Consider the following 26,792-nt stretch of genomic DNA (forward strand, 5'->3'; position numbering starts at 1 on the left):
TATTTTATTTTCTTAATGCACATATGTATATTTAAGAAGACACACAAAAAATTTCGTATCGTTCCGGCGAATATTTTCGAAGTTACACGAAAATTCCAAAAGGTGTATCAAAGTGCTTGAAAGTACAAGGTCAAACTTTAAACGCGTTCTTCTCAAAATGGTGTTTTCAAAGTTGGTGACATTACTCAAAAACAGCTCAACCGTCTTACCGTTTAACACGGGCTTCTTACAAATATATTTTAGTAATTAAACGAAGATTGTTTCTCGCCGATAAATATTTTTTTATACAAAATTTAATGACAAAATTTTGGTCAAAAATCGATTTTTTTTTACAAACCGACATTATGTCAAAAAATTGTATTTTGCTTATTCCTTTGATTTGCTTTACTAGCTTTAACATTACTTTAACGAAATCTATTTGTTTTTTTAATTTCGTCTGTTTTGAGAGGAGCTTCCGGATGTCAGCTGTAGTTCCTTTCCAAATATATATTTTTACTAATACTAAGTCTTAAAATACAGTTAAAATATAACATCATTTGATCCATCAATTTAAAAGTTTTCTCAGAAAATAATTATTAAAAATAAGCTTTTTTTGGCCTTCTAACTGTATATAACCCCGTAAAGTTAAGAGACATTGGAAGACAATTTAACATCTCAGAAATGCTGCTTGAACTCAAAAAAAAAGAAGTCCGTTTTGCATGTGGGTGGTGATGAAAAATGGATGCATTACGACAACCTTAACTGGAAAAAGAGATTTTTGAAAACTGGCGAACCAGCCAAATCAACGACAAAGCCGAATATTTATGAAGCCCAGGTGTTTAGTGTAATTAGGCATGCGGTATTATGAGTTTCCACAACAAAACTCATTAAATTAAAGCAAGTGTTTGCCGAAAACTCCTATACTTCACGACTAGTCACGGGGAAATAATTGTATGTAAATTATATTTTTCCATCATGACAACGCTTGTACCTCATGGTACAATACTGGTTAAAAACTATTTCGGAAACAGCGACTGAGAGCTTTTGCATCCACACCTTATAGACCAAGCCTTTTCCTTGCTGTCAATCATTGGTTCCGGTCGAAGCAGAACGCCCTCACTGGAATATAGTTCACATCAGCACAGAATATCAAAAATTAGCTTGATTCATCCTTGCCCGCCATTCCAAGATCCAATTCTTCTGAGATGGAATCCTCGAATTGTTAGCTAGATGGGAAAATGTTATAGTTTCAGTTGGACTATACTTGGAATAATGCGAAAAAACCTATTTTTTTGAGCTGAGCTTGAAAGGGTTCAAAGCGCATGGGAAGGGAGGTGAATATAAAATACACGGCAGAGCGGGTAAATGCAAAGTCCCCAACAATACGATATCTGCTGAGGTTAGCAGAGAAAGAGGAGAACCTTTTTGAAAATTAACCAATAGTAGCTCTAGTTCCGTCTTTAGTTCCATTGACTTACGAAGTGTGAAATTTCGCAAATAGGTAGACAGATTTTTCAAGCTATCTTGTGACAATCACCGTAGGAGTCAACGAGTTTGCTCAATATTTGTTTTTTCTCTTAGTATTCACGTTGCCAATGGAAGCAATCACGTTTTAATATCACAATAAGGGTTACAAATAATATAAAAGTAAATATATACAGTGGACCAATAAAGTTTACATACACCTAGTTCTATTAAATTTCGACACGTTTATTTGTTTCAAAATGGATAAATTTTGTGGTTTTTTTCTATCCATTTCATGATATGTATATTTAGCATTAAATATAGCATATCAAAATATTTTTTTTTTTTTACACAAATAAAAAAAATTTAAGTTAAAGCTTAAAATGAGCATAATTTATATCAAAAAAGTTTACGTACACTTATGATTGTTTATATAAATCAAAAGTAATTACAATACTTTTAACGGGTTTTGGCCTACATTTTGTTGCTATTGATGTCTAGGGACATCGTTGTATGCTCCCCACTCAATTTCTAGTATTATTTCCGGATGTTTTGACCCATTAAGTCCATGATCCAGCTTTTTGGCCTTATTTTGATGAAATTCGATGTTTTCGAATACGGTTTTCCAAAAAGTTCCAGATATTTTGAATAGGATTAATGTCTAGCGATTGCGGGACCTATGGAGTTATTTTTATTTCCATAACAACCATTCACGTACAAGATAAGTTGTGTGTTTTGGGTCGTTATCCTGTGGTAAATAGAAATGGCTGCTATTAACAGCCGATTTAAGCACACTTAAAATTTAAATCTTTTTCTTAAAATGCTCAGATACATATGCTTATACATTTTTGAAATGTACACAAAAAAATAAATCCCCAAACAGTAAGGAATTTGTTGAAGAGTGCTGGTTATCATAGACGAGTCGCGCGTCGTCAGCCATACATATATAAGGTTAATAAAAAGAAAATGTCGGCGTTTGCTAAACAATATTTAAACAAACCGTATTGGTTATGGGAAAACATTGTGTTCACCGACGATTCAAAATTTAATAAATTTGGTTCGAATAGATCACGAAAAGTGTGGAGAAAGATCAATGAAGAGTCGCAAGGACAAAATGTATTGCCAATGGTAGAGCACTGTGGGGGTAATGTTATGGTTTGCGGGTGTATGGTTGCATCTAGAGTTGGACATTTGGACTTTATTAGTGAAAACATGGATAAGCATATGTATCTGAACATTTTAGGAAAAAAATTTAAATTTTAAGTGTGCTTAAATCGGCTGTTAATAGCAGCAAAACCAATTTCTAACAGGATACCGACCCAAAATACGTGTCTTATCTTGTACATGAATGGTTGTTATGGAAATAAAAATAACTCCATAGGTCCCGCAATCACTAGACATTAATCCCATTCAAAATATCTGGAACTTTTTGGAAAACCGTATTCGAAAACATCGAATTTCATCAAAATAAGGCCAAAAAGCTGGATCATGGACTTAATGGGTCAAAATATCCGGAAATAATTCTAGAAACTGAGTGAGGAGCATACAACGATGTCTAGGGACAGTGATAGCAACAAAATGTAGGCCAAAAACCGTTAAAGGTATTGTAATTACTTTTGTTTTATGTAAACAATCATAAGTGTACGTAAACTTTTTTGATATAAATTATGCTCATTTTAAGCTTTAACTTTAATTTTTTTTATTTGTGTAAAAAAAAAAAATATTTTGATATGCTATGTTTAATGTTAAATATACATATCTTGAAATGGATAGAAAAAAACCACAAAATTTATTAATTTTGAAACAAATAAACGTGTCGGAATTTAATGGAATTAGGTGTATGTAAACTTTATTGGTCCACTGTATACATATGCGTGTAAATATAATATACGACATCATTTTACTCATATGTAAATAATACTCTATTGATGTATTAAATTATGTTTGTGCCGTCTCGGCAAGTAGGCATTACAAGTACTTTTTTGAGCACACACTACAGTTGGGGGCAAAGTCCACATGAATTAGGAAAAATAATATGTTTGAATGTGTGTATTGATTGTACATTTGTATGTATGCGAGCATACCACATTAATTTTTATTTTCAAAACCAACGGAGGCATAAAACCGCAGTGCATTTATGCATGAATATAAACAGAGAGCAACATTTGTGTCAGCGGAGAGTATTTTGATAGAGCAATTATGTCACACAGTGAGAGCACTTTATTTCGCGTCCCGACTTGATTTTAATTTATTTATTATCTTAATTAAATTTATCTAAGGTAAATAAATATACTGATAGACGTTAAGGGGCACACTTAGAATGACAGTTTGAAAAAAAAAAAATTTTTCAATATTTCAAATATTTTTTGAGTTAACGTATTCTAAAGTAGGCAATCAGTTTACTGTTTATCCGGAGACAAATGATCGCTATGAAACTTTTTATGCATTTTCTGTATATATATTTTTTTCGTATACCATTTATTCAATAATCAGAAACAGGAAAAAGCGGCAAAATTGGGTTTAAAATCCAACCTTTTTTAAACGCCACTATTTCGTCAGTTTTTGGTTTTTTCAAGCGTGGATCAATGTAGCGCCAATATCTTCTTGAGAGGGAATTCTTTCTGGGCTTCATCCACGGAAAATGCGGAATCACTGCAGTAATGAAGTACCTTTTTTAACGCCGTCGGAGAACGCGTTAAAATCATTTTTTTTGTTCCAAAATTTTTTTTTGTGAATTTTTTCTGTTCAAAAAGTTTTTTGTGAATTTTTTAAATATCTTTTTTAACGCCGCCGAGGATAATTATTTTTTGCAACATTTTCTGTGATTTTTTTTAAATATGTATTAATATACCCTTAAAAATTCAAAAACGTTGATGTAGAATTTTTTTTATATTTTTACTTTCATTCTTAAACTTCAACATAAAGCATAAATTGAACTAAAAAACTAACCTAAAAGTCTGCTTTTTAAGAAAACTTCAAATATATCCACCTTTTTCGGGATTACATGCTTTATGCCATCACCTCTCCAACTAATTATGAATACGTGAGTGTATTTACATTTATTTTCAACTCTTGCTCACCTAATGAAGTGCTCTCCGTAGATATGGTCTACTCAATGTTTGCACTCACAATTGACGATCGTTATGGTTTCTTCAAGGGGGCGCGCCCTCTTCAAAAGTGACAATGGCTTTGTACGTATACACTTATTGTATATATGTACATACATATATATTTATATACATGCATATGTACATATGTGCAGAATACATTAAACGCATACTAATTCCGACTCGTATGCAAATTTAATAGCTGTTTAATGGACAGCAATCACAAACGATACCAAGCAGCGAGAGTCTGTCTGTCTTGTGGCGCAGTTATTGTGTTTTCTGCATACACACTTATATATAGTATATGTTAATTTATATGGACATACAATGTACATATAACCTCAAAATGCCGCTTTTTAATTTGTTTGTGCAGCGGAAGAGTGGATAAAGCATAAATAAAACCGTTCGTATAAAAACCCGATCAAAACAAAATCAAAAATTAAATGCAGTTTCAACTGACATCATAAAAACTAAAATAAAAATCAATTGAGCGCCATACTGGAATTGAGCGTTAGTGCGTCGCGTCGGGACTGTGTAGCGACAACTATAAAAGCGCCAGACGCGACAAGCGAGCGTTCAGTTGCGGCGGTGACCGAGTCAGCGAGCGCACAAAAACAGCAATAAGCTAACAAATCATATTTTGGAAATAACAATAAAAATACGGCACGCGCTAAAAAATTATTGAAACAAAATACAATAAATACAAAGTTGCCTTATCAGCACAAAAAACAAAGTTATAAAAGAAAAATAATAAAAATTCAATAAGGTGATTAAAATTTATTTAGTTGATATTGATTTAATGTCTAGTGTATACTCGCGTACATAAATAATAACTGTGTAGCATAGTATACCTGTACGTTATAGGAAATTACATATGCATGTATGTACATACATATTCGAAGTGCCTATTTTAAATAAAACACGAAACCTTAAACTTTGCATTTGAGTATACACACATTTCATGTAAATATTCACACAGCAAAAGAAATATTAAAAAAATTAAAAAAATTAAAAAAAAACAAAAGTGTGTTTACAAATTTACAAAGTGTGTTCCAAAGTAAAGTTGGGTATATAAAAATAGCTATATACAGATACCATAAATAAATATTGAGGTCAACTGTTTCGAAGGTGTATTGCCAATATTTCCTATATGCTTATTTTGACTCAAGTGTTGTTCGAGTGAAAGTTAATAATAATATAGAAAATTAATTAAATAATATATTCAATAAACTATATCTCAGAAACCCAAAGCTGTCGAATGTAGAGTTAGATTCTAAAACTAAAAATTTGTAAAAATTCAGTTAAAAAATTTTATAGTTTAATTGGTTTAAATACTAAATCAAAATTAGTTCAGCTAACTGCTGTCCGTTATGCAAAATACTCAGAAGAGTAGCTGAAAATGAGAGAAAATTTTGGCAATTAATTTTGCTGAGAAAATGTCACTTTCTGTTGGAAAGCCAGCTGATCAAGGACAGTTGAATGTAAATTTTTGTAAAATAAAATTATACGTACAGGAAAAAGAACTAATAGTAAATGAAATCCTTTTTTTTAAGAATATTTTTTTTTCAATACCTTAGCTACAATATTTTGAAAATAAAACACGAATATGATGAATAAATAATGAAAATACAAATAATAACACATGTTCATCAGCTGTTCATGAATCTTACAAGTTTCTGCTGATGATTTTCCCATGATCTTCAGATATGTTTCTATTAGCAAGCAAAAAGTTGAAATTTTTTGGATCATCGAATGCTGTTAGCTCTTCTGCAGCTAGAACTCGCCACTTAACATACAATAACAAAACAAATTTATGACGTCACTGTACCCCTGAAAGCCGATATATGCAAATATCAGATCAAAACACCAAAGCTATGACCGGTTTTGCAAAGAACCCGCACGTCAGAATCTTAGACCACAAAAAATGACGCTCTTTACGAAAAAAAATTAACGTGAATTTTAAAATTTTAAACTTTGCGAATTTGGAGTCAATTTTAAAATTAAACAAGAATGACGTAATTTTTCATGTCTTTTGTTATGTAGAAAATTATATGCCACGAGCTGTCAAAATCATGTTGCTGTTGTTGTTGTTGTAACGGTTAATTAGTCGCCGTTAGTATGGTAAGGATTTGACAAGTTGTCGTCGAGATCATCCAACCGTAGGCCCAGGAAACGTACTTTTTCGACGGAGTCGGACCATAGGAAAGTGGTGCCAGATTAGTGTCATGCGGGGACTCGTTGCACACTGGACATACATATATTTGATATATCAGGGTCGATGCTCAAAAGTCACTCTCAATTCTCACGGCAACTCGAGCTTTTCGTCTGCAATGGATGGTGGTTTGACTCCAAGTACGCCATTCACTGAGAGGGAGTCGGTGAAGGTGTTTTTGACTCCACTGTGAAGTCAGTGAATGAAATTGCTTCCGAAGTCTGGTCGGCTAATTGCCTTATGTCATCGACGTAGTTGAGGAAGGACCTTTTGGTGCTTCTGTGAGGCGGTTTCGCTACAAGCAGGCGACTGCAGGGATAATTTCTGCGAAACTGCTTGGAGAGGAGCTCATTATTCTCCTTAACTGAGAGCATACCGGTCTCATTATGCAGGTGTTCGATGCTATCAATATTCATCCTGTTGTAGTCCGAACTGCAGTTTTCTGACATGTCTGTAGTTTCCTCGTCTGCGTTTCACTGCATTCAGACGACCATTTTTGTGCGGCGAGTTAGGGATCTATCACGTCATTCCTATTGGTAGACGTAGTACATGCCCCTGAAGTATGATTAAATTGTCATCTATATTCATTGCTTAATTAAGGCCTATTAGCCTTGAAAAATACTCCGGATGCTTATGATAACTTTCGGCTAGACTTTTGGCAGAGTTATACATACACACATACACATGTAATTTCAGGGTCACTCTTAAGCGATTATGCCTTGTGGTCATTGATTTGTTACTGGACTTTCCGCAGCTACGTATCAAACTGAATTCCGTGAATTTATGAACAAATTCGTATCTTAACGGTATATTTTCATATTTGGATTTACCAAATACCAATAACGGAAATGGCGCAACAGAAATCATACATTTATTACACCCATATTTTCATCAATAAAATAAAAGTATTTTATTAAATAAATAAAAGTTCAGTGCGCAGTTGCGGCTCGAAAAGTAAATAGATTTTGTACTATGCACCTGCTTGATAACAGTAAATTATCTGTTTGACTTTTTCATTATGCCACGCGAATTGATACAGAAAAGGCCAGTGCCACAACAATAACATAACGACTCCCACTTGACGGCGTCAGCGCTGATAACCGAAGTGAACACACACAATTTGCATTAACATCAAATACATACAATGTCAAATGTAAACGAAAGTATGTATGTATATGTGTATATGGTAAACTACGTAAATTCCTAAATGAAGTTGTGCGTTGCACAAATCGGTCGACGTTGAATTTATTCTACTTTCAACTGTATAAATATTGAACTTATCATTCAACTGAAGGCTAAAAAACTGTTATCAAAGAAAATACACACATACATAAGGAACATACATATATAAGGTTGTTCACTTACATATGTTATTTGTATATGTATTTGTATAAAACTCTATAGTATTGGTGTCGATCAGAAGATGTTGAAAGCCGAAATTTTAGTATATACAAGTGGATACATACATATAAGCAGTACTGCGGCTCGATTTAAAGGTAGCCAAAAATCGGAAAAATCGTGTATGCAAGAAATGTTCTATGGATCACCCGAATAACTTTGCTAAAGAGGTTATGATTCAAAAACTGGTTTCGAGTCAGCGATTTTAAGGCGAAGTTTTTAGGTATCATCAAATTTTGTTCGTCAGTTTTTGAGATACCAGAATGAAATTAATTACATCAGTCTATTTTGATTTTCTACTAAATATTTAATGGAATTGGTCAGATCGGAAAACTATATCACATTTCTGCCATACAACTGATTTTTTCAGATTTTTTAAACTTCGCTTCACAAGCCGATGGCTCGAAATCGGTTTAGACTAATAGTCTCTCAGAAAAAGATGCTCATAATTATTGGTAGTCCGCTTGCGGGAAAAAAAATCGACCCGGTCTAATACTTACATACCTTGAAGACCTGCTCTGGAATGTAGATTACAAAAGAAGTTCATAGCACTGCCTAAATATAAATGAACCGCGTCTTTAATATACAATAACATATGTATGTCGTCCCCTAAAGTGCAAAATAACGTAACTTTACTTTTCGTAAGTTTACAGGCGAGGGAACGAGGAAACGCTATAATAGAATCCACTCCTATTAAAACAAAATTTAAGTTTTGGTTATAAAGTAGTTATATTTTGGTTATCATGCACTCATATTGACAAAATTTGAGTTTTCGTTGTAAAAGTGTTAAATATTGGTTATTATATCAGACAACGATTTCTATTTTTTGATGTTACGTGGTTTTATTGTTTACGTGACGATATGTCTGTAGACATTTCAATTAAAATAATAATTTATTTTTTAGAAAACATTCCTATATAGTATTTGTACAATTGCATAAATCACTATTTCACTTTTATTAAAAAATAGAGTAATTATCGTACATTTTTAAAGCTCTGATTGAGAGAAACCGAATCTTTAAAACAAAAATACGGAAAAAGTAGTAAAATGTTTTTAAATACATTATTTCATTTCAGAAGCTGCTGAATTTATCTGAAATTCCACAAATATTTTCCATCAGAAATTTCGAAATTTCTATTCGGCACCAAAACATATTGATTTTCCCTTTAGGCCCGTATTCATTTGTACTCGATTTGAAAGTAAAAAGGTTTGATATTTGCTTTTAATATAAAAACATGCAATTCTCAGTCGTTTTAGGTAAAAATTGAATACTTTTTTCGAGTTCAAAATTTTTATTAACCGAAAATATGCACATCTCTAACATTTCTTATCTTTAGTTATTCATTATGTGTAACCAAAAGTAATCATATTGGCTCGTAATATATGAAAGAGTTCATAATATTTTTCATAAATTGTTCACATTGTAATAAACAAAATATTTCGTATGCTCCCTCATTGTATTTTCTTAGTCATTGCTCTCCCTTTACACTCTCAAAGTTATAAACGAAAAGTATTGCCTACAATCAGGCGCATTGATCGAGGTAATCAACTCATGTACCCAACACTGATAATAAAATGGTGATAAGGCTTATCTTGTGCGTAAGAGAAGTGTAGAGTACGCTTTGATTTACTGGAAAATAGGTTATATTATTCATACAATTTTCATTGAAAATTTTTTAATTACTTACTTAAAATATTAGCTCTTAGTTTTCGAGTTATCTGAAAGAAATCACAAAGCTATGTAAAAATTAATTTCACTTCGGTTTCTTTTCCTACATTACTCGCTTAATACCTATATATAATGTAGACATTGCTATATTATATATTTTTGGTATTCAAATTTGTACATTTTCATTTTGAGTTCCGTTATCGAGCACTCCACACATATATGTATGTACAAGCATGTATATATAAAAATTTAGATTGAACAAAAGTCCGAAAAAGTCAATTGTCTAATCAAAACTTTGCAGCTCGTATGCGATTTGCTTGATTTGAGGCTTGTTTTGCCAATCGCAAAAATTTTGATAATAATATTTTTATTTCTTTTCAACTCGAAATAACTTGTGCTTAGAAGCACCAACACATTTGTTTATCAGATGCTAAAAATAACTGATTAAAAAAACAAAAAAAAAAAAATACAATGATTTATTAAATTTTATTTTCTTTGCAGAGGCTCGTCCACGCGCTTGAATTCATTAAATATACACACTGTGAGAGAACAGCGAATTCGCTAATAACAAACAAATTGATAAAGCAGAATGGAGAGCGTCAGAACTTTTTTCGCTGGACAGAATAAAGACGGCACATTGACAAACAATCAGCGAAACGGTGGACTCAATTTATTTAATGGACGCATCGTGCCGACTGGCATGAGCAGCGGCCTACAGGGCAACATGAGCCCACACATTGGAGGGGTGAATGACAAAACACATCACGAAGTGAAGCGAAAAGATAACGACAGTTATTTCTATATAATGTAAGCATTACGCGTGTTAAGTGTTAAGTGATATATGAGTGATATATAAGATTTGCTAAAGTTGTTTTCGAAGATTTTGTTGTTGCTTACGACATACTTAGATTAGGCGGAGTTAACGATATACATTAAATGGAAAATTATTTTCTGTTTGAAGTCGAATCTTTTTGAAGATCTTAATCTTTTGATTGGTCAATTTATATGACAGCTATATCTTATAGTTGTCCTATTTGAACAATTCGATTGGAGATTATAGCATTTTAAATGGAAATTAACCTTATAAGTATGTGACTAGAGACGAAAATATGGAAATTTATAATTTTTTAATTACTTCGCTCCTATATTATGATCACGTTTTCGGGTGTCAGCCGTACACAACTCTTGGCAATCTCGTCCTTATCTTAAGTCGCTTACTTCTGTCGACACTTTCCACTGCTGCTGTGCTTCCCAAGGCACTTTTGGCCGATACACAATGTGAGGTTACTGCCTTGATTTTTGCTCGGGTGTCTACTTAGATGTTGACATTGGAGTTACCTGTTGCTGCATTAGAGACTAGCTCCGCCACTTTCGCATTAGTAAACACCTCTGCTTGGAATATTCTGCAGTGGTTCGGCAACTTAAAAGGCTAAACTCATTTCAGTGTATTCCCGCACCAACTCTACCCTCCATTTTCGAACCATTCGAGCAAATGTTTCGCGCAGCTAATATGCCTTTAAACCATCTTTTCTTATATTATATACTTTGAACCTTCTTTCTCAGTTTAAAAAAGGGATCATGTAGTCGGTGAATTGTCATTACCCTCCGAGCTATGTCTGAAAGTTCTATATGTAAATTCTCCTGCAGCCAATCGTTGCTCAGTCGATTTTGCTGCACAGTTTACAGCGAAGAGGTCTTTAGTGGCATGTTTAGTACCAGTACAAGTGCTGCCGTTGGAGTGGTTCTTAAAGCTCCCGTTATACACAGCGCAGCGAGTCTCTAAACCTTTTTCATTGGCTACTGGCAGGTGGATTTTCCTCTCCGCCGTACCACTTCACCGTAGAGCAGAATCGGTCTTACAGTAGCTGTATAGCACCAGTGTCCAGAGAGAAAGAGTTTGCTGGCCAGCAGTTTGCTGTCCAAGACCACATGGTACTTAGTGCGGTTCTTGAGAGAGGGAACCCATTTATCGAAGGATATCTTCATGGAAAGATTTTGTATATTCTTGTGAACACAAGCAGGTCCGTTTTCTCCGGATTCAGCCCCGACATGCGTGCGATGCCCAATTTTGTACTGTATTGAGAGTGGTGGTCGTAATACTGCTAATGTCGTGTAGACGTTTACTTGTAATTAAGATGGTAATGTCGTCCGCGTATGCCACTATATTAGAGTCTAAGTTCCTTAGCAGTTTAGTCACCACTAATGTTCATAGGAGATAGCTTTCCACCTTGCGGCGTTCCTCTACAGACTTCTTTGGTCATTCTATCGTTTTTCCATTCTGTTCTTATCCTGCTACAGGTCAAAAGATTTCTGATCCAACGATTTAACGCGGGATCAACACTAATTGACTGGATACAAATTATAATAGATTACGTAGAAGCTTTATTGAATGCTCCAGAAATGTCTAGGAATGTCTCAAGAGCGTGTTTTGTAAATTCGAGAATCCTTTCGATATTAAATATCAGTGTTTTTAAAGTCTTAAAAGATTAAAAATTCTAAAACATCCATATGCAAAAGAGTTTACAAGTTTACGCTATAATAAGCATGAGACTTCCCTGAGCTATCTTTCATATGAAAAAATAAGCGACTTCGCGGCTTCAATGGAAAATTGGTCGGTTTAATAAGGGGTTACATGTGTCTCCTCGGGTAAAAAACAGTCTTTTTACAAACAATTTTTTTCTCATATAAAATTTTAAATATTTTATTACATTTTGTTCATATTGTAACTTCTAGCAAATCAAGCCCAATGAAAAAAACGAAACTCGTATGCGACTAATTGACAACTGTTGCTCATATCTAATCACAACCCATTAATAAATTTTTGTACTAATTGCTTCTAAACTGACAGTTATTTCAAATATGCATGTTTCGACATATGTAAACTTACCAAGCCTATAGCAAATTAAATTAATTCAGAAATCTCCAGTAAACAAAATTGGCAATTTAAAACTGAATTTAATATGCGTGCTCAGAGATTTCTGGTTTACCTACCTCAGTCTATTTCTGATTCTCGTTTGCCATTATTTGAACATAAATTCATAAAAATAGAATTGAGCATAAAACTTAAATTTAAAGTGTTGTAAATTGTCTGAATGTCAGGTTTATATGCACATAGTACATACATACATATGTATACTTATATACATATATAGACATAAAAGCATTTAAATGGTTATATTCCGCCAATTTGTCTATAACTACAACAAAGCAATATTCGAACGAGCAGAACCAGTTTCCAAAACAAAATAAAAGCGACATTTTGTTCTCATATGTAAGCGCCTATGTGTGTTTTCCTACGTACATATTTATTTAAATGTACATGAATATATATATGTATATACCAATGTCAGCTCGAAATTATTTGTTTTTTACAATTTTATTTTCAAGCAATGACTTAGTTTAGCGCTTGCAGTAATCAAGCAAAATTTTTTTGTAATTGCTGTTCAGCAGCGTTGCCTGCATCCACGAGCTTGAAAGTGAAACGAGTTAATGACAAGCAAAACATTCTGTAATGTTATGTAGTACAAACGCTAGATATGTACCCAACCATATGCGCATGACTGTAGTCGTTTAAGTGTGTATGTATGTATGTATGTTATGTATGTTTGCAGGTGCACGAATAAAGACATTACCTTGAAAGTCGAACTCACTGACTTAACATAGAGTGGCAATAAAGTATGATATATGTATGTATGTATGTAGCTAGAATTTATTTTTAACAAAATCCGGTTTTTAATGTTTTAAAGTAATATACAATAGTTGGCAAGTTGTAGAAAAAGATTAAATAAATTATACTTACGCCAATTCGAATGGCGATTGCTAAGCCTGATATGTTCAATTGGACATAGGAGTTTAAAAGTTTACGCTACAGTAAGCCCATAGACAGATGTAGGCGTGAGACTTCCCTGAGCTAACTTTCATATGAAAAAATAAGCCACTTCGCGGTTTCAATGGAAAATTGGTCGGTATATTAAGGGGTTACATGTGTCTACTCGGGTAAAAAACAACTTTTTTTTTTAAATTTTTTTCACATATAAAAAATTAAATATTTTATTAGAATTTTTTATTGTTACAAACATACACTATTAACGAAGAAATTGTGAAATTTTTTGTAAAAAAAAATATTTTAAACTCGGTCATTGCGACGCCATTTTCGGTGACCCCTCGGAAAAAAGATGCGCCCACGTTGGCAAGATATCTCTTTACAGGATCATCTAAAGTGAAAAAACGTGTTTTGGTTAAAACCTTAACTTAGAACTTGGATGAAGGAAAAAAACTAAAAATTGGATTTTTGGCAGATATTTTTAGAAAAAAATTAAAATTTCAGTAAAAATTTAGTAACACTTTTTTCATTGTGATCGAAAAAAAATCCTTCGTCTAAGTCTTTAAGAATTGTATCTCATAGATCTGTGTAAAATTTTATGAAGATCGGTTAAGTAGTTTTCGAGAAATCTTGCCAACCGACTTCAAAAACATCGTTTCGAGAAAAGCGCGTTTAAAGACGGCGCACTTGGCCTAGCTAGCCGCGAGCGCACAAGTTCTCATGGCTGTATCTCCGAAGCTATTACCCGTATCAACTTGAGAATCCGTAAACCCATGTAACCCCTTAAGTTTAATACCTTTTTTCGTTGGGTATAATGATATATCATTTTAATAGATTTTGCTTCATTTTTGGGCTGATCGTTGAAGATGAGTAACCCATTCCATTTGGAAATTTCGAGATTGCTTAAACGCATATTTCTATAATATGATTTAACTCCACTCACTCCAAAACTGAATTGACTTGATGTAGCGCAAGGCGCTTGGCACTAAGTATAGTGGATAGTAAATTTGATCATTTTGCCGTCTTATGATTACCTAAGCCTTCTGTTAATCCCTTACTTGTGCATTCTTAGGGCCTTTTCCTCAATATCTGGTTATCAGCCATCTGTCAATTAAGAACTGGTTAAGACAAGTTTTATTACCGAAAGAAGGAATATTGTTTAAGTTAACCAGAACTTAACTGACAGATGACTGTTCACCAACAACAAGATAAGAAAACAGTCCTTAAAGTCAGAAGAAAACCTTTCTTATAGCAAGTCTCGAATATGTTTATAAGTAAAGCTGTAATGTTGAAGTAAAACTTAAGTCAGTAAAGCTGAACAGTTCATATCGGTTCACAAGCTGGAAAAGCCCAAAAACAACATAAGAATATAATGTAAACAGCAGATTAAAAGTGAGTAAGTCAACGACTGCTAAAAATAGCTGCAGACTGCAGATTTACGCATTTATTTTTGCTGCAATCATGTGCGATATGAAAGCAAGAATAAAAAATTTAAAAATATGTAGCAATTACTTAAGACGCTTAAATGCATCTGTAGGTAGCAAAAACGCGATATGAACGCATGCAAGTATGTATGTTTATCTGTATGTACGCATGTATGTATGTATGAATATATGTATGTGAGTTGGCGTCTCAGCGAGTATAAAGTTGGACAGCCAAAGCGAATGTTAGTCATTTTCGGTTCCTGCACAAGAACGGGTGTGTCCGAAACAGAAGCACAAGCCGACATTTACATTTTGTTATTGACACTTGGTCACAAAAATATACATACATTTGCATGTACTGAATTGAGGGTACGAATTCTAAAAATACCGTTTTGTAAATAGTAAAAAAAAATGTTAAAATTCCATTTTGAGTTTTTTTAATATTAATTTTTGCTACTATTTGTTATTACAGGTGGCGCTCCTAAGTCAAATCACGTGCCTCTAACTATACTCCAGTGAAACTCTTGGTCTAAAGTTACCTGCATTCGTCTTATATACAATTTCTACGCTGCACAAATACGCATAAATAAAATTAGTTTTAATATAAATTTTATACATTTTGTGGACGCAGGCAGTTCTTTTTGGACTGCCGAAAATAGTATATGCTAGTGATATTAGTTTTAGCAAATTTGCTTTCATAATTTAAATTAAAAAAAAAACTTAAAAAAAAAATATTTACATAACATAACGTTACTAGCAGGGCATAAGGAAGACTTGCGACCGAAGCAATTGTTGTGAAAATTCTTGATTTTATATAAATTTTTTATAAAACAAAATTCAGCCTTTCGTGCCTATGGATCCACTTACTCTGCTGACCATTATATGTTGGCTAGTTCTGGCACTTTTATTCAGTCCGATATTGTTCTTCGTGTGCATTTATTTACCTGAGTTACCTGTTAGATACATAAAACGCATTCGAACATCTTAAAGTAGACGAGTATTTTTTATTCATATATACATACATATGTATGTCATTATATACAAAAACTTAATCGTAAGCTTTCAATAAACTTATTTTTTATTGTTAACTTAATTAAATTTAATTCACATTTCTTTTTAAAATAAATGTTAACGTTAAAAATGCATTTATATACAAATTTGTTGTTTTATTTCCTCATTTTTAAGATTTGTGTAACGAAATGACAAATCAAAAATATATATAGGTATAAATCACATAAACTTTTCTTCTTCTTTATTGGCGTATACAGCTTACGCGATAATAACTGAGTTACATCACTTTTCCAACAGCGCCCTAGTCGTTCCTCCTTTTCGCTATTTGGCGCCAATTGAAGATTCCGAGCGTATCCAGAGGCCCTTCTCCAACTGGTCTCTCCAACGAAGTAGAGGTCTTCCTCTTCTTCTGCTTCCCCCGGCGGGTACTGAATGGAAAACTTTCAAAGCTGCAGTATCCTCTTCCAGCCAGACAACATGACCTAGCCAACGTAGCCGTCGTCTCTTAATTCGCTAAACTATGTCATCTCATACAGCTCATTGTTTCATCGCCTGCCAATACGTAAAGGACTATACATCTTCCGTAGAGCCTTTCTCTCGAAAACTCGTAGCACCGATTCATTAGATTCAAATAGCAACACGGGGATGATTAGTGACTTGTAGAGTTTGGTCTTTGTTCGTCGAGATAGGACTTTACTTCACTTACTTACTTACTTATGATAATTTTACTGGGTTCGTAAACTCATCGTTTGCTTAATAATACAGGGCCTGTCCGGAAAGTAATAGGGCTGAGTCGATTTAAAAAAAATTATTGAACCAATCGTTCCAATTCTTTAAAAACATTCATAGCAGGCTCCTTTTGCGTCAATGCAGCACTTCCAGCGGGATTTACAAGCATTGAAGGCATCACGGAAGGCATTCTCCGGAATAGCCTTGAGAGCCGAGATGCATGCTGCTTGGATCCCCTCTGTCGTCTCAAAAGAAAAAGAAATTACTTCTTTGTCTCGAGATCATACTAAAAGATCTATAGCTCATCACCTGTCATTACGCAGCGAAATAAAATCAGTCCTATTACTTTCCGGACAAACCCTGTATCTTAGCCAAAATATAAATTTCTGAAATGGTGTTGACGTTAGGATATTTTTATACAGAGAACAGGGTATAATAATTTTGCCACCAAATTTGTACAGCCAGCTGGAAATGTCGGAGATAGGTGCCTATAAAATTTATATATTATATGAAGAATCGATGTGACCAGCTAATCTTCATATCTGTCTGTATCAACGCGAAGTTCTGGCATGAGAAAGTACGGTTCAAATATTTTGAAAGAACGTAACGTCTTACAAATCCACTGTCATAATCTAAAAAACATATATACTCGTAAATCCATTGTTCACTCATGTTTCAATGAACTTTTGTTTACATTCATACCGTTTCGTAAGTTCGTATATTCGTACGTTCATGGCAAAATCTAGAGGTTCATTCAACTTATGAATGAATAAATTTCAAATTGTGCTTGTCAAGTACTGAGCGCCTGGTAATAAAACGTAAATATGAACGCGCCTTTGTATTACGATATAATTAGATTTTGTGCTTCTTGGCTTCTTCTTTTTATTATTTTTTTTTGCCTCGAAAAAGTGAAAGCAGAAGAGATAATTAAACGAAACCGAAAAAAACTTAATATTTTGGTGGGGGGGTATTTTTTCTCCATCTTTATATCTCTATATAAGTATAATAAAAATACCGTAGCTAAGTGAGTTGCTTCTTAAACTTTCAATCACGGTTATTTTAGTGCCACCATGCACTATTTGAAACCTTTTGGTCGACTAGATTAACAGGACAGGAATACATCGATGAACTAAAGTCGCGATACAGCAATCTCACAAGACTTCATAAATGCAGGTATAGAAAGTAGTTTCGATATTGGTTTTCACTCAGTAGCGAATTTCATAAAAATCAGTTACTGTATCAAAAAATCCTGGGGCAGGATTGTCAGACGTCACTCCGTGATTCTTTGGCTATCAATCTTGAAAACTCTTTTTATAAAAAAGTGGCGCAGGCGTGCGAAAAAAGGACAAATTTGATATCGATTATGTAATGTATCAATATCCAATTATTTATAGATTGCCACTACGCTTACAACTTTTATCAATATAATCAAAATCGAAATTCGAAAAATTCAACATTTGGTTTTTATTTTTTTTTCACAAATTATGACATATAAAAATAGAAGCCGAAAATAATTAACGTATTTTTGTTAAACATATTTTTTACTGCTTTTTTATCATTTTTTTTATATTTCTTATACGCGTCCCCATTTGGAAGGATTCAAACTTCCGGCTGATTCGATCTGCAGTCTAAATTCTGATATAATTTCTTTTGGTTGCTCCAAACGGCAGGGAAATGCAAAAGAGAAGCTTGGGTAGTCAACCAAGCTTGGTCAGTCAACCAATCACAGTCACAAGTAATACGGACAATAACGCTGGATTATCCGAAACATACTTAAAATGTATGCAGGAGAGTACCGTAGGCGTTTTTCCCGAAGACAAGGGTGCAATGAATGCTTATGAAGTATATAAAAGTTCTCCGGAGACGAGGCTAATGAAAAGTGAGGCTGACAAAAGGATATATGCTGACGCGCTTATACATCCGCCTGGCTTCGCACCTTTATGGTATTTATGTGGAAAAGTTTTATCGCAAATGTATGAGCCGAATGAACTGATTGATTTAGTTAAAAATGATCCGATTATAATGAGAAGCTACTACGAAACGCTGAGCCTTGATCTACCATTGGAGAAATGTTACTATATAGATGATGAGAGCTATTGGAAACGTTATGTTTTGACACGTCACAACGATCCGGGTTTGCAAGTTAAGAAAATCGATTGGAAAAATAAGGGAATCACAATGAAATTTGAAAAATACCTGCAACAATTAAGTGTTGGTGGTTTTGATGAAGTCGAGATGGAGAGTTTATCAGATAAAATCAAATTTTACGTAACCGATTTACATATTGAACGTTTGCGTTCGATAGATGAGCGCACCCTACTCAAACATGTGAGACGAGATGACATATGTTCCTCATCGGGCTCATCGACAACTATTCCCAGTAGTGATGTTGGCGCGGAAGAACAGCTCGAAGCGGAAGAGGAAGATACTGCAAGCAGAAGTGGGGGAAGTAGGAATAGCAGCATGCGAAGCTCACAATCTGGTTCAAATAAACATGTTACGTTGATTCCAATAGTTAGCCAACCAATGCATACTATCAGGGGATTGTCAAGTATAACAAGTGTCTACTCGACGTGGAATTACAATTCGAGATCAATTACTAGTTTGTGGTATGACGGTGACGATACCGAGTTTGAAGATAAATTAATAAGGAAGGAAAAGAGAACGGCACAACGTTTAAGGCGACAAAAGCGGGCCGAGTGTAAAGAAGGCAAACGAATCGCGGAAGAGCGGACGAAGGTTGAAGCCGAGGCAGCTGCTAAAGCGGCCGAAGAGAAGGAAGCAAAGGAAAGATTGGCTAAAAGAAGAGCGGCAAGGCAAAAGAAGAAAGGTGATGATGAAATGATCAGTGTATTTGATATGAAAGTTGAGCCGCCAGAAGAGGAAGAAGACATTATTGCTTTGAACGCACTAAATAAAGATAAAATTAGGCAACTCCAAGTAGCAATGAGGGACCCAGCGATTGCAGATTTTTGCCATCATGTAGATTTGCGTCTATTGAAGTATTTTCCATACTTGAATACCTTGCGCATTGAGTTCAATGGTCCACCGCCACCAGCCAAATATGAGGATTGGCATTATCATATCAGTACTCGTGACATCGAACGATTGGCCGAGTGAGTTTGTTGAATTAGATACACAGTTATACACATACATACTTACTTACTTACTCTCACACAGGGGCCTAAGAAGTCTAGGTGGTCTGCAAGTCTTTAGGCTACGCAATAGTCGTTTGAATGCACATAAGCTATTCTTACTCACGAGGAGTCTGAAGACAATTCACTCCTTGAAAATCGTTGATTTCAGCTACGATAATTTAAAGGATGATTGCGGTGAGGGTCTTCATGAACTCTTCCAAAGAACTACCTCAATTGTATCGCTCGATCTAACCGGTAATGAGCTCGGCGCTGAAGCGATTTGTGATTTGGCGAGGGCACTCGGCGGTTACGATGGTTGCTGTCAGTATTTGAGTTTGGCTCACAGCACTTTAAATACTGACGCGCTGAATTTGTTTTGCTTGCATATTGCCAATACTGACCAGGTGCGAGAATTATGCTTGCGTGGCGCAATAATCTCCCAAGAGGGGATCAAAAATTGTATTGCCCAGCAACTGATACCATATCATAGAGTGTTGCGGGCCATTGATATGTCGGGAGTTATAATCGACACCGATGTTGCATGTGAAATACTAAAGTCATTTAGAAATAACTATAAAATACGGAGATTTGATGTACGCGGTTGTGACTTACCTGCCGAATTGGAGGTCGACTTCGAAATTCTGGTTAATCGAAATAAATTCCTCTTTATTTATCCAGCTATTGGTGATACCAGGATATCTATTACAGATATTGATCAATCTCTTAAAAAAACAAGGTAAGTCGGATGATTCAATTATTATATTTGTAGATGAGTATCTTGTAGAACTTTCCGTAAAGGAGTATTTGGTATATTCTGAGTAGTAACTTAGAAGTAGCACTTCCATATTCTCCATTTACTGTGTACTCTTTCCATTGATTTCTACTTAGTACTTGGGACAGTTAAATACAGCAAGTTATAACTTTTCAAATCTTGTAGAAACAAAATCCTTTTACGCGCAATAGAAGCGGTAGAAGCGAGAGACGAGTGCTTGAAGCTGCGCCCGAATTTATTCCATCGCGGTAGTGAAGCACCAAGTTCTATATTTGATTTCCATCTAGAACAGCTAAACGACGAAGAAAAAGAAGAAGAAGAAGGAGGCGCCGAAGCAGAATTATACGAAGAAGAGAGCTTAAGTTCGACTACGAAATTTCATACCGAAGATCCAAATAAGTTTAACAAGCATGAAATAATGTCACGCTTTTGGTATTTTGACATACCAAGAGGACCACATCCAAATTATTAACAAAAAAAATTTGTTTATTTACCAGTGACAGAAGTATATATACAATTTGTCACGTATTTTTAATAAGTCTGGGAAAAAATTAAAATGATACAATATAATTTGGACTACAAAACTAAAAATTCCTTTGTTTTCAAGATAAAGCACCAATGAATAGTAAAAAAAGTTCGTACCCTAAAATAGTTAAAATCAGATTTTGTTTTATCAAGCCCTCAGGCCAACTATGAGGTTGGCTCTGACGATTATGTATATTTTGTACCAAAAATATCCAGATATATCCCACAGACCTTAGTGAAATTGTGACCACCTGACATCTGGTGTTAAAAATTAAAAATAATTCTTCGGTATTTCACGGAGCCCCCATAAAGGGTTTGTCCTGAAAGTAATAGGACTGATTCTCTTCCGCCGCGACTGTACTTCGGAGTGTGTGCACACCGACTGGATTCGGTAAAGGGCATTCGTGGTTAAGGAACGAGCAACTGGTCAGTTGTTTCCGAGTACCAGGAAAGTCAGGACAAACCTTTTCTCGCTACGTGTGATTGTGAGTGGTGTAAGTCGAAAATGCAGCGGGCGTAAGAGCAGAGGTACGCGATTAAATTCTGTGTAAAACGCGGTAAATCTGCGACAGAAACGCTTAATATGATCAAGCAGGCTTATCCAGGTGTTGCTTTAGCAAGAAGTGGTGTGTTTCGGTGGCACCAGGCCTTTTTTGAGGGCCGAGAAGAGATCGCTAATGAAGACCGTGCTGAGAGACCTGCGACTTCGTCAAACACCGACAATGTAGCTCGTGTGCGCAAAGTTTTGAACTCAAACCGTCAACGAAGTATTCGTTTAATTGCCCAGATGTTAAGTTTAGCAAAATCGGTGGTTCATGACATGACGGAGCACTTGAACATGCGCAAAGTGTGCGCGAAGATGGTCCCAAAAATGCTCACTGACGACCAAAAAGGCCCCGGCTCACACCACCTTTCTTGTGAACAGCTACCTAACCGACCACCCAACACTTCCGCAGCCGCCCTACAGCCCAAATGTGGCCCTCCCTAACTATCTTTTGCTTCCTTGCCTGAAAAAGCTGATGAAAGGCAAGCATTTTGAGACGACAGAGGGGATCCAAGCAGCATGCACTTTGGGTCTCAAGGCTATTCCGGAGAATGCCTTCCATGACGCCTTCAATGCTTGGAAATCGCCCTGGCAGCGCTGCATCGACGCAGAAGGAGCCTATTTTGAAAGTTTTTAAAGAATTGTCGACTCGAATCGACTCAGTCCCTGTGCTTTCCGGACAAACCCTGTAGATATAATAAAATATTTTTCCAACTTCCGGTTGACTTTATGCCACTTGTATGGGCCACACAAGGTGACTTGGCTTCAACGGTTTTTAAGATTAGCTCAAATCTTGCTCTTGCTTTCCTATACCTAATTTTAAGATTTTCGCTCATTTTATTCTATTAGAGAACTTTTTACTGTTGTGTAAAAGTACGAAACTTTACAACTTGTCATTATTAGATACTTTTGAAGACTTGGCATTTTGTCTGAAATATGTAACTAGTAAAAAAATAATCTGTTCGCAAATACATACATATATTTTTGAATAATTCATATATCGTCTTATTTAACTAAAGAAGTAAACATTTCATAATAATTACCCCGAAATGGAGGAGGCGAAAGCGGAAGTTAAGACGGATTTTTTTAATCCCATACGCATGAATACCTTAGGTATTCCACAAGAACATGACCTCTTGATAGCATATGACGTCTATCGACCATCATTGGAGACGCGCGCCTTGAAATCTGAACAGGGCCGCACCATGTACGCTGAAATATTCATTGAGAACCCTAAGTTGGGTCCACTGAGGGATCTATGCACAAGCACATTATCACAAGCGTATACGCCGAAACAACTGCCATTATTGGCTGAGGATCCGTTGAAATTACGTCTATACTATGACTCGTTACGTTTGGATCTGCCACTGGAGGAATGCTATGACATTACCGACGATAAGTATTGGCGTCGTTTTGTATTGTCCAAAAATGAGAATATTGCGTTGACGTTTAAAAAAGTATACAACTGGCGTAGTCTGGGATTATCTATGAAGTTTGTCGAATTGGTGGAAGCGTGCCCGGCCGAGTATTGGCCTTTAGATGAGATGCAACCAATAGCTGAGAAAATAAAGGATTATGTCGATGAAATGCATATACGTAAATTACAATCAATGTCTGAAAGATTTTTCAAAGAGCACATACATTTAGATGACTCTGAAGAGTCAGAAAGCGATTCTACGGATGTGGAATCAATGACGGTGACACCACGTTCGACCGTACTTACGTTGAACGAAGAGTTGGGATCCGAGGAGGAGGAAGTGAAATCAACGCGTGGCAAAAGTAAACAACTTTTAGCAGCTAGAGAAACGAGCACACTTGAAGAGATGTCAGAGGTATACAAAACGGAAGAAGAACTGGAGTGGGAACGTATGTATGAGGAAATCATGGCAGAACGTAAAGAACGTACGCGTGTATTGAGAGAGGCGCAACAGAAGAGACGCGCAGAGCGACAGGAGCGACAACGCGTGCGAGAATTGCAAAGGGCAGCAACACCACTGCCAGCTGAGGAGCCTGTGGTTGGCAAAAAAAAGAAGAAGAAATTCAGAGCCAAGGGAGTATTCGATATGGTGGTTGAACCACCCGAGGAGGACGAAGAGTATTTGGTGGTTGATCGACGAAATTTGGAACGTCAGTTGAAAACTGTAAAGAAGCTCGTTTATCCAACCAGACTATGTCATCATGTGAGCTTGCGTTTTGTGCGTTTTTTCGACAACTTAGTCAATTTCACCATAGAGTTTCGCGGTCCAGATATGAAGCGTGATTTTCACGAAAGACACCTGAAGTTCTCCTACGCCGATATTGAGGGTTTGGCCTAGTGAGTTGCGCGTGCGTTAACGAAGTAATATTGTCTAAATTTTTATTTTTTTAATTTTTTGAAATAGTGGCATCTCATTTCTGCAGAAATTGAAGATATTCCGTTTGCGTTGCAGCTATATGGACGCCCGAAAATTATATATACTCGCAAAGTCACTGAAATGCTTGCAAAGTATAGAGACTATCGATTTCGGTTACGATTGCTTGGAGGACGATTGTGGTTTGGGTTTGTTTGAGTTGTTCCGCCATACAAATTCTATAAAATCGCTCGAACTTGAGCACAATCTGATTGGTGCACATGCTTTACACTTTTTGGCGATCGGCCTTAGTCAGTATGGTGGCCAACTGGAATATCTCGGACTTGGTGGCAATCCGCTGGGTGAACGGGGTCTGCATGAGCTCAGCACAAAGGTTTGCGCTACGCAAAATATTACACATTTAAATGTGCGAACCGCTCAAATGACCCAATCGTCAATCATATGCTGCATTGCAAATGAATTTTTGAAGCATTTACCGTTACGCTCGTTGGATCTACGCGCAGTGCCCATTAGTCAAGAAGCCGGTATAGAAATCCTGAAGGTTTTGCAATTTAATACTACCATAATGCATATGGATGCACGTGATTGCCAATTGGATGCAGATCTTGAAATCGATATAGACATTATTCTGAAGCGAAATCAGTATATTGCCGAGAATCCGTATTTAAATGACTACACAAAGACCACGGAAGAGATCAATGAATATGTAAACCGCATTAAGTGAGTCTATGTTCAGAAAATACTAAATGTAATAATATTAATACCACGAATTTTGCTTTCTGCATTACAGAAATCCGATTTTACTACGCGCCATTGATGCTGTGAAGAAACGCGCTGAATGCTTGGAGAACCGTCCACCAGAATTCCCACCAGATGTCGAAGAAAACTATGAGGAACAATCGGAGAGTACAACACAACGAAATATCGAATCAATATCAAGATCGATTTCTAACGTTGAACCAGTTATGTTGTCACCATCATCGTCAGCCGTTGATGATTTACAAAATACCCCCTTCGTTTATGATCCAAATAGTTTCACCGAAAAAGAGTTCCTGGAGCATGTATATCTACCTGGTCCGGGGGAACGTTATTACTTTTTTACGGAGTTCCAAAAGTTGCGCTTAAGTCAATTATCTTAAGGTGAGTTGAAGTTACATACATCATAAACGTTTACGGAGAGTAGGCTAAGTTTCCACACAGTTTTAAGACACTTTGGGACTGATGACTCATAACTTTTTAATCTGCTCTATATGCCTCATTGTTGTCATGTTTGAGAAAGCCGTCCCGCGGACAGCTTTTCAGTTCTCTGTGGACTGACATATTTTCCACCCAAAACTACCACAGAGTGTAGTCACTTATACTTAAAAAGCGAGGGCAATAAAAGAATACATGCTCAGAATTTGAAAGCACTCAGAACATGTCGGAAAATTCGGATAAATGTCGTGCTGGAATCTGTAGAGGTCACTTGTAAAGAAGCCATGTCCACTAAGTATTTGGGTTAGGTGGAAATCCAGGTCGTCATGTCGTCTGTCGATCCATGAATGGATGTCCGGTATCACCATCCTTTGAGTGAGGTTCTGCCATCATTGCTGCCACATTATTATGCTTTTGACTCTCTCTTCTCTTTTGGCTCCTATAGACGCTTCTGATAACTTGTATACCCGCTCGTATTCGTTTCCGTGGATGTCAGTGGGCATCATACTGGCTATTACTTCAGCAGCGTCGCTTGATATTATCCGAAAATCACTGATAACTTTTAGTGCCGACCACCTGTGCACTGTGCTTATTTGTCTGGCATATGCTTTAACGCCTAGCGTCTGATTCCATATTGGAGCTGCATATAAAACATCCGATCCCATTACCTTTGCGAGTAAAAATCGCAGGCTCGAACGCACGAAGGCTTTTTTTGCCATCATTCTTGATAAGTCCCAGTTATTTTGGTAGTGACTGTGAATGAATGGTATAATTTGTAATTTGCTCAGCCAGTTCTGAACTCATTGAGGAGAACCATTGGCGCAAAATAATTCGTCACTTTTCGAAATATCGATATTTTTCTCCCTAAAAAGTTGCTCATTTGTCGAAAATGCCGACATCGGTCTTTTATAGCATATAGCTATTATACAAACTGACCGATTCAAATAAAGTCTTTACATAGCAAACTTATTTGTTTAACAAGATATTCTCACGAAATTTGGCATAGATTATTGTCCAAGGCAATGCTACTCTATGATACCAAATACTACATTGTTCAGATTGGACAACTATAACATATAGCCATACAAACTGACCGATCAAAATGATGATAAATATATTTTTAGTCTATAAAAAATACACCTATGAAGGCTTCCATATCTTCAGTGCTTTCTTGACTTGAATATTAATTATGCTTGTCAGGCTTTAAGCTTTACTCCTCTATTAGCCACTGGCTTCACTTTAGTGCAAAAAATATCCAATACTTTAACATATAGACTTACATACATATATCCAGATATAAAAATCACAAACCGAGTTCGATAAATCGATAACTAAAACCATTCGAGTAATTTCTATAGCAACTTGATAATGCTTGACGACGAAAGGCAAAAGACGAACCGAGTGTTTAATCGAGAAAATGAGCAATAAATAAACAACGGCAAGAAAACATGAA

At 35.6% G+C, this 26,792-nt stretch overlaps 4 protein-coding genes across 4 annotated transcripts; all 4 read left to right on the plus strand.

Annotated features, from left to right (window-relative positions):
* Positions 1-5,117: 5,117 nt before the first annotated feature.
* LOC120771591 lies at positions 5,118-15,794 on the plus strand. The gene is made up of 3 exons (XM_040099663.1): positions 5,118-5,316; positions 10,331-10,636; positions 15,549-15,794. Exons 2-3 carry the CDS (start codon positions 10,419-10,421, stop codon positions 15,559-15,561), a joined length of 231 nt encoding a protein of 76 aa, XP_039955597.1. The 5' UTR covers positions 5,118-5,316; positions 10,331-10,418; the 3' UTR covers positions 15,562-15,794.
* Positions 15,795-15,903: 109 nt separating this feature from the next.
* On the plus strand, positions 15,904-16,141 carry LOC120771592. The gene has a single exon (XM_040099664.1). It carries the CDS (start codon positions 15,930-15,932, stop codon positions 16,062-16,064), a length of 135 nt encoding a protein of 44 aa, XP_039955598.1. The 5' UTR covers positions 15,904-15,929; the 3' UTR covers positions 16,065-16,141.
* A 1,878-nt stretch (positions 16,142-18,019) lies between these two features.
* On the plus strand, positions 18,020-21,310 carry LOC120771593. Its single transcript, XM_040099665.1, has 4 exons — positions 18,020-18,181; positions 18,487-19,932; positions 19,997-20,689; positions 20,891-21,310. Coding segments are annotated over exons 1-4 (2,448 nt in total). The 5' UTR covers positions 18,020-18,179; the 3' UTR covers positions 21,198-21,310.
* Positions 21,311-22,843: 1,533 nt separating this feature from the next.
* LOC120771036 lies at positions 22,844-26,761 on the plus strand. The gene is made up of 4 exons (XM_040098824.1): positions 22,844-24,108; positions 24,176-24,865; positions 24,936-25,285; positions 26,698-26,761. The coding sequence occupies exons 1-3, from the start codon at positions 22,844-22,846 to the stop codon at positions 25,282-25,284; spliced, it is 2,304 nt and encodes a 767-aa protein (XP_039954758.1). The 3' UTR covers position 25,285; positions 26,698-26,761.
* The last annotated feature ends 31 nt before the right edge of the window (positions 26,762-26,792 follow it).

The sequence above is a fragment of the Bactrocera tryoni genome, chromosome 3 (genome assembly GCF_016617805.1).
Source record: "Bactrocera tryoni isolate S06 chromosome 3, CSIRO_BtryS06_freeze2, whole genome shotgun sequence".
NCBI lineage: Eukaryota > Metazoa > Arthropoda > Insecta > Diptera > Tephritidae > Bactrocera > Bactrocera tryoni.

Excerpts from the sequence above, each read along its gene's own strand:
- LOC120771591 (XM_040099663.1), top strand. The coding sequence starts at position 10,419 with ATGGAGAGCGTCAGAACTTTTTTCGCTGGACAGAATAAAGACGGCACA.
- LOC120771036 (XM_040098824.1), top strand. The coding sequence starts at position 22,844 with ATGGAGGAGGCGAAAGCGGAAGTTAAGACGGATTTTTTTAATCCCATA. Across the intron at positions 24,109-24,175 it reads GATATTGAGGGTTTGGCCTA|TGGCATCTCATTTCTGCAGA; the intron begins GTGAGTTGCGCG and ends TTTTTGAAATAG. Across the intron at positions 24,866-24,935 it reads GAATATGTAAACCGCATTAA|AAATCCGATTTTACTACGCG; the intron begins GTGAGTCTATGT and ends TCTGCATTACAG.
- LOC120771593 (XM_040099665.1), top strand. Across the intron at positions 19,933-19,996 it reads GACATCGAACGATTGGCCGA|GGGCCTAAGAAGTCTAGGTG; the intron begins GTGAGTTTGTTG and ends ACTCTCACACAG. Across the intron at positions 20,690-20,890 it reads CAATCTCTTAAAAAAACAAG|AAACAAAATCCTTTTACGCG; the intron begins GTAAGTCGGATG and ends CAAATCTTGTAG.
- LOC120771592 (XM_040099664.1), top strand. The coding sequence starts at position 15,930 with ATGGATCCACTTACTCTGCTGACCATTATATGTTGGCTAGTTCTGGCA.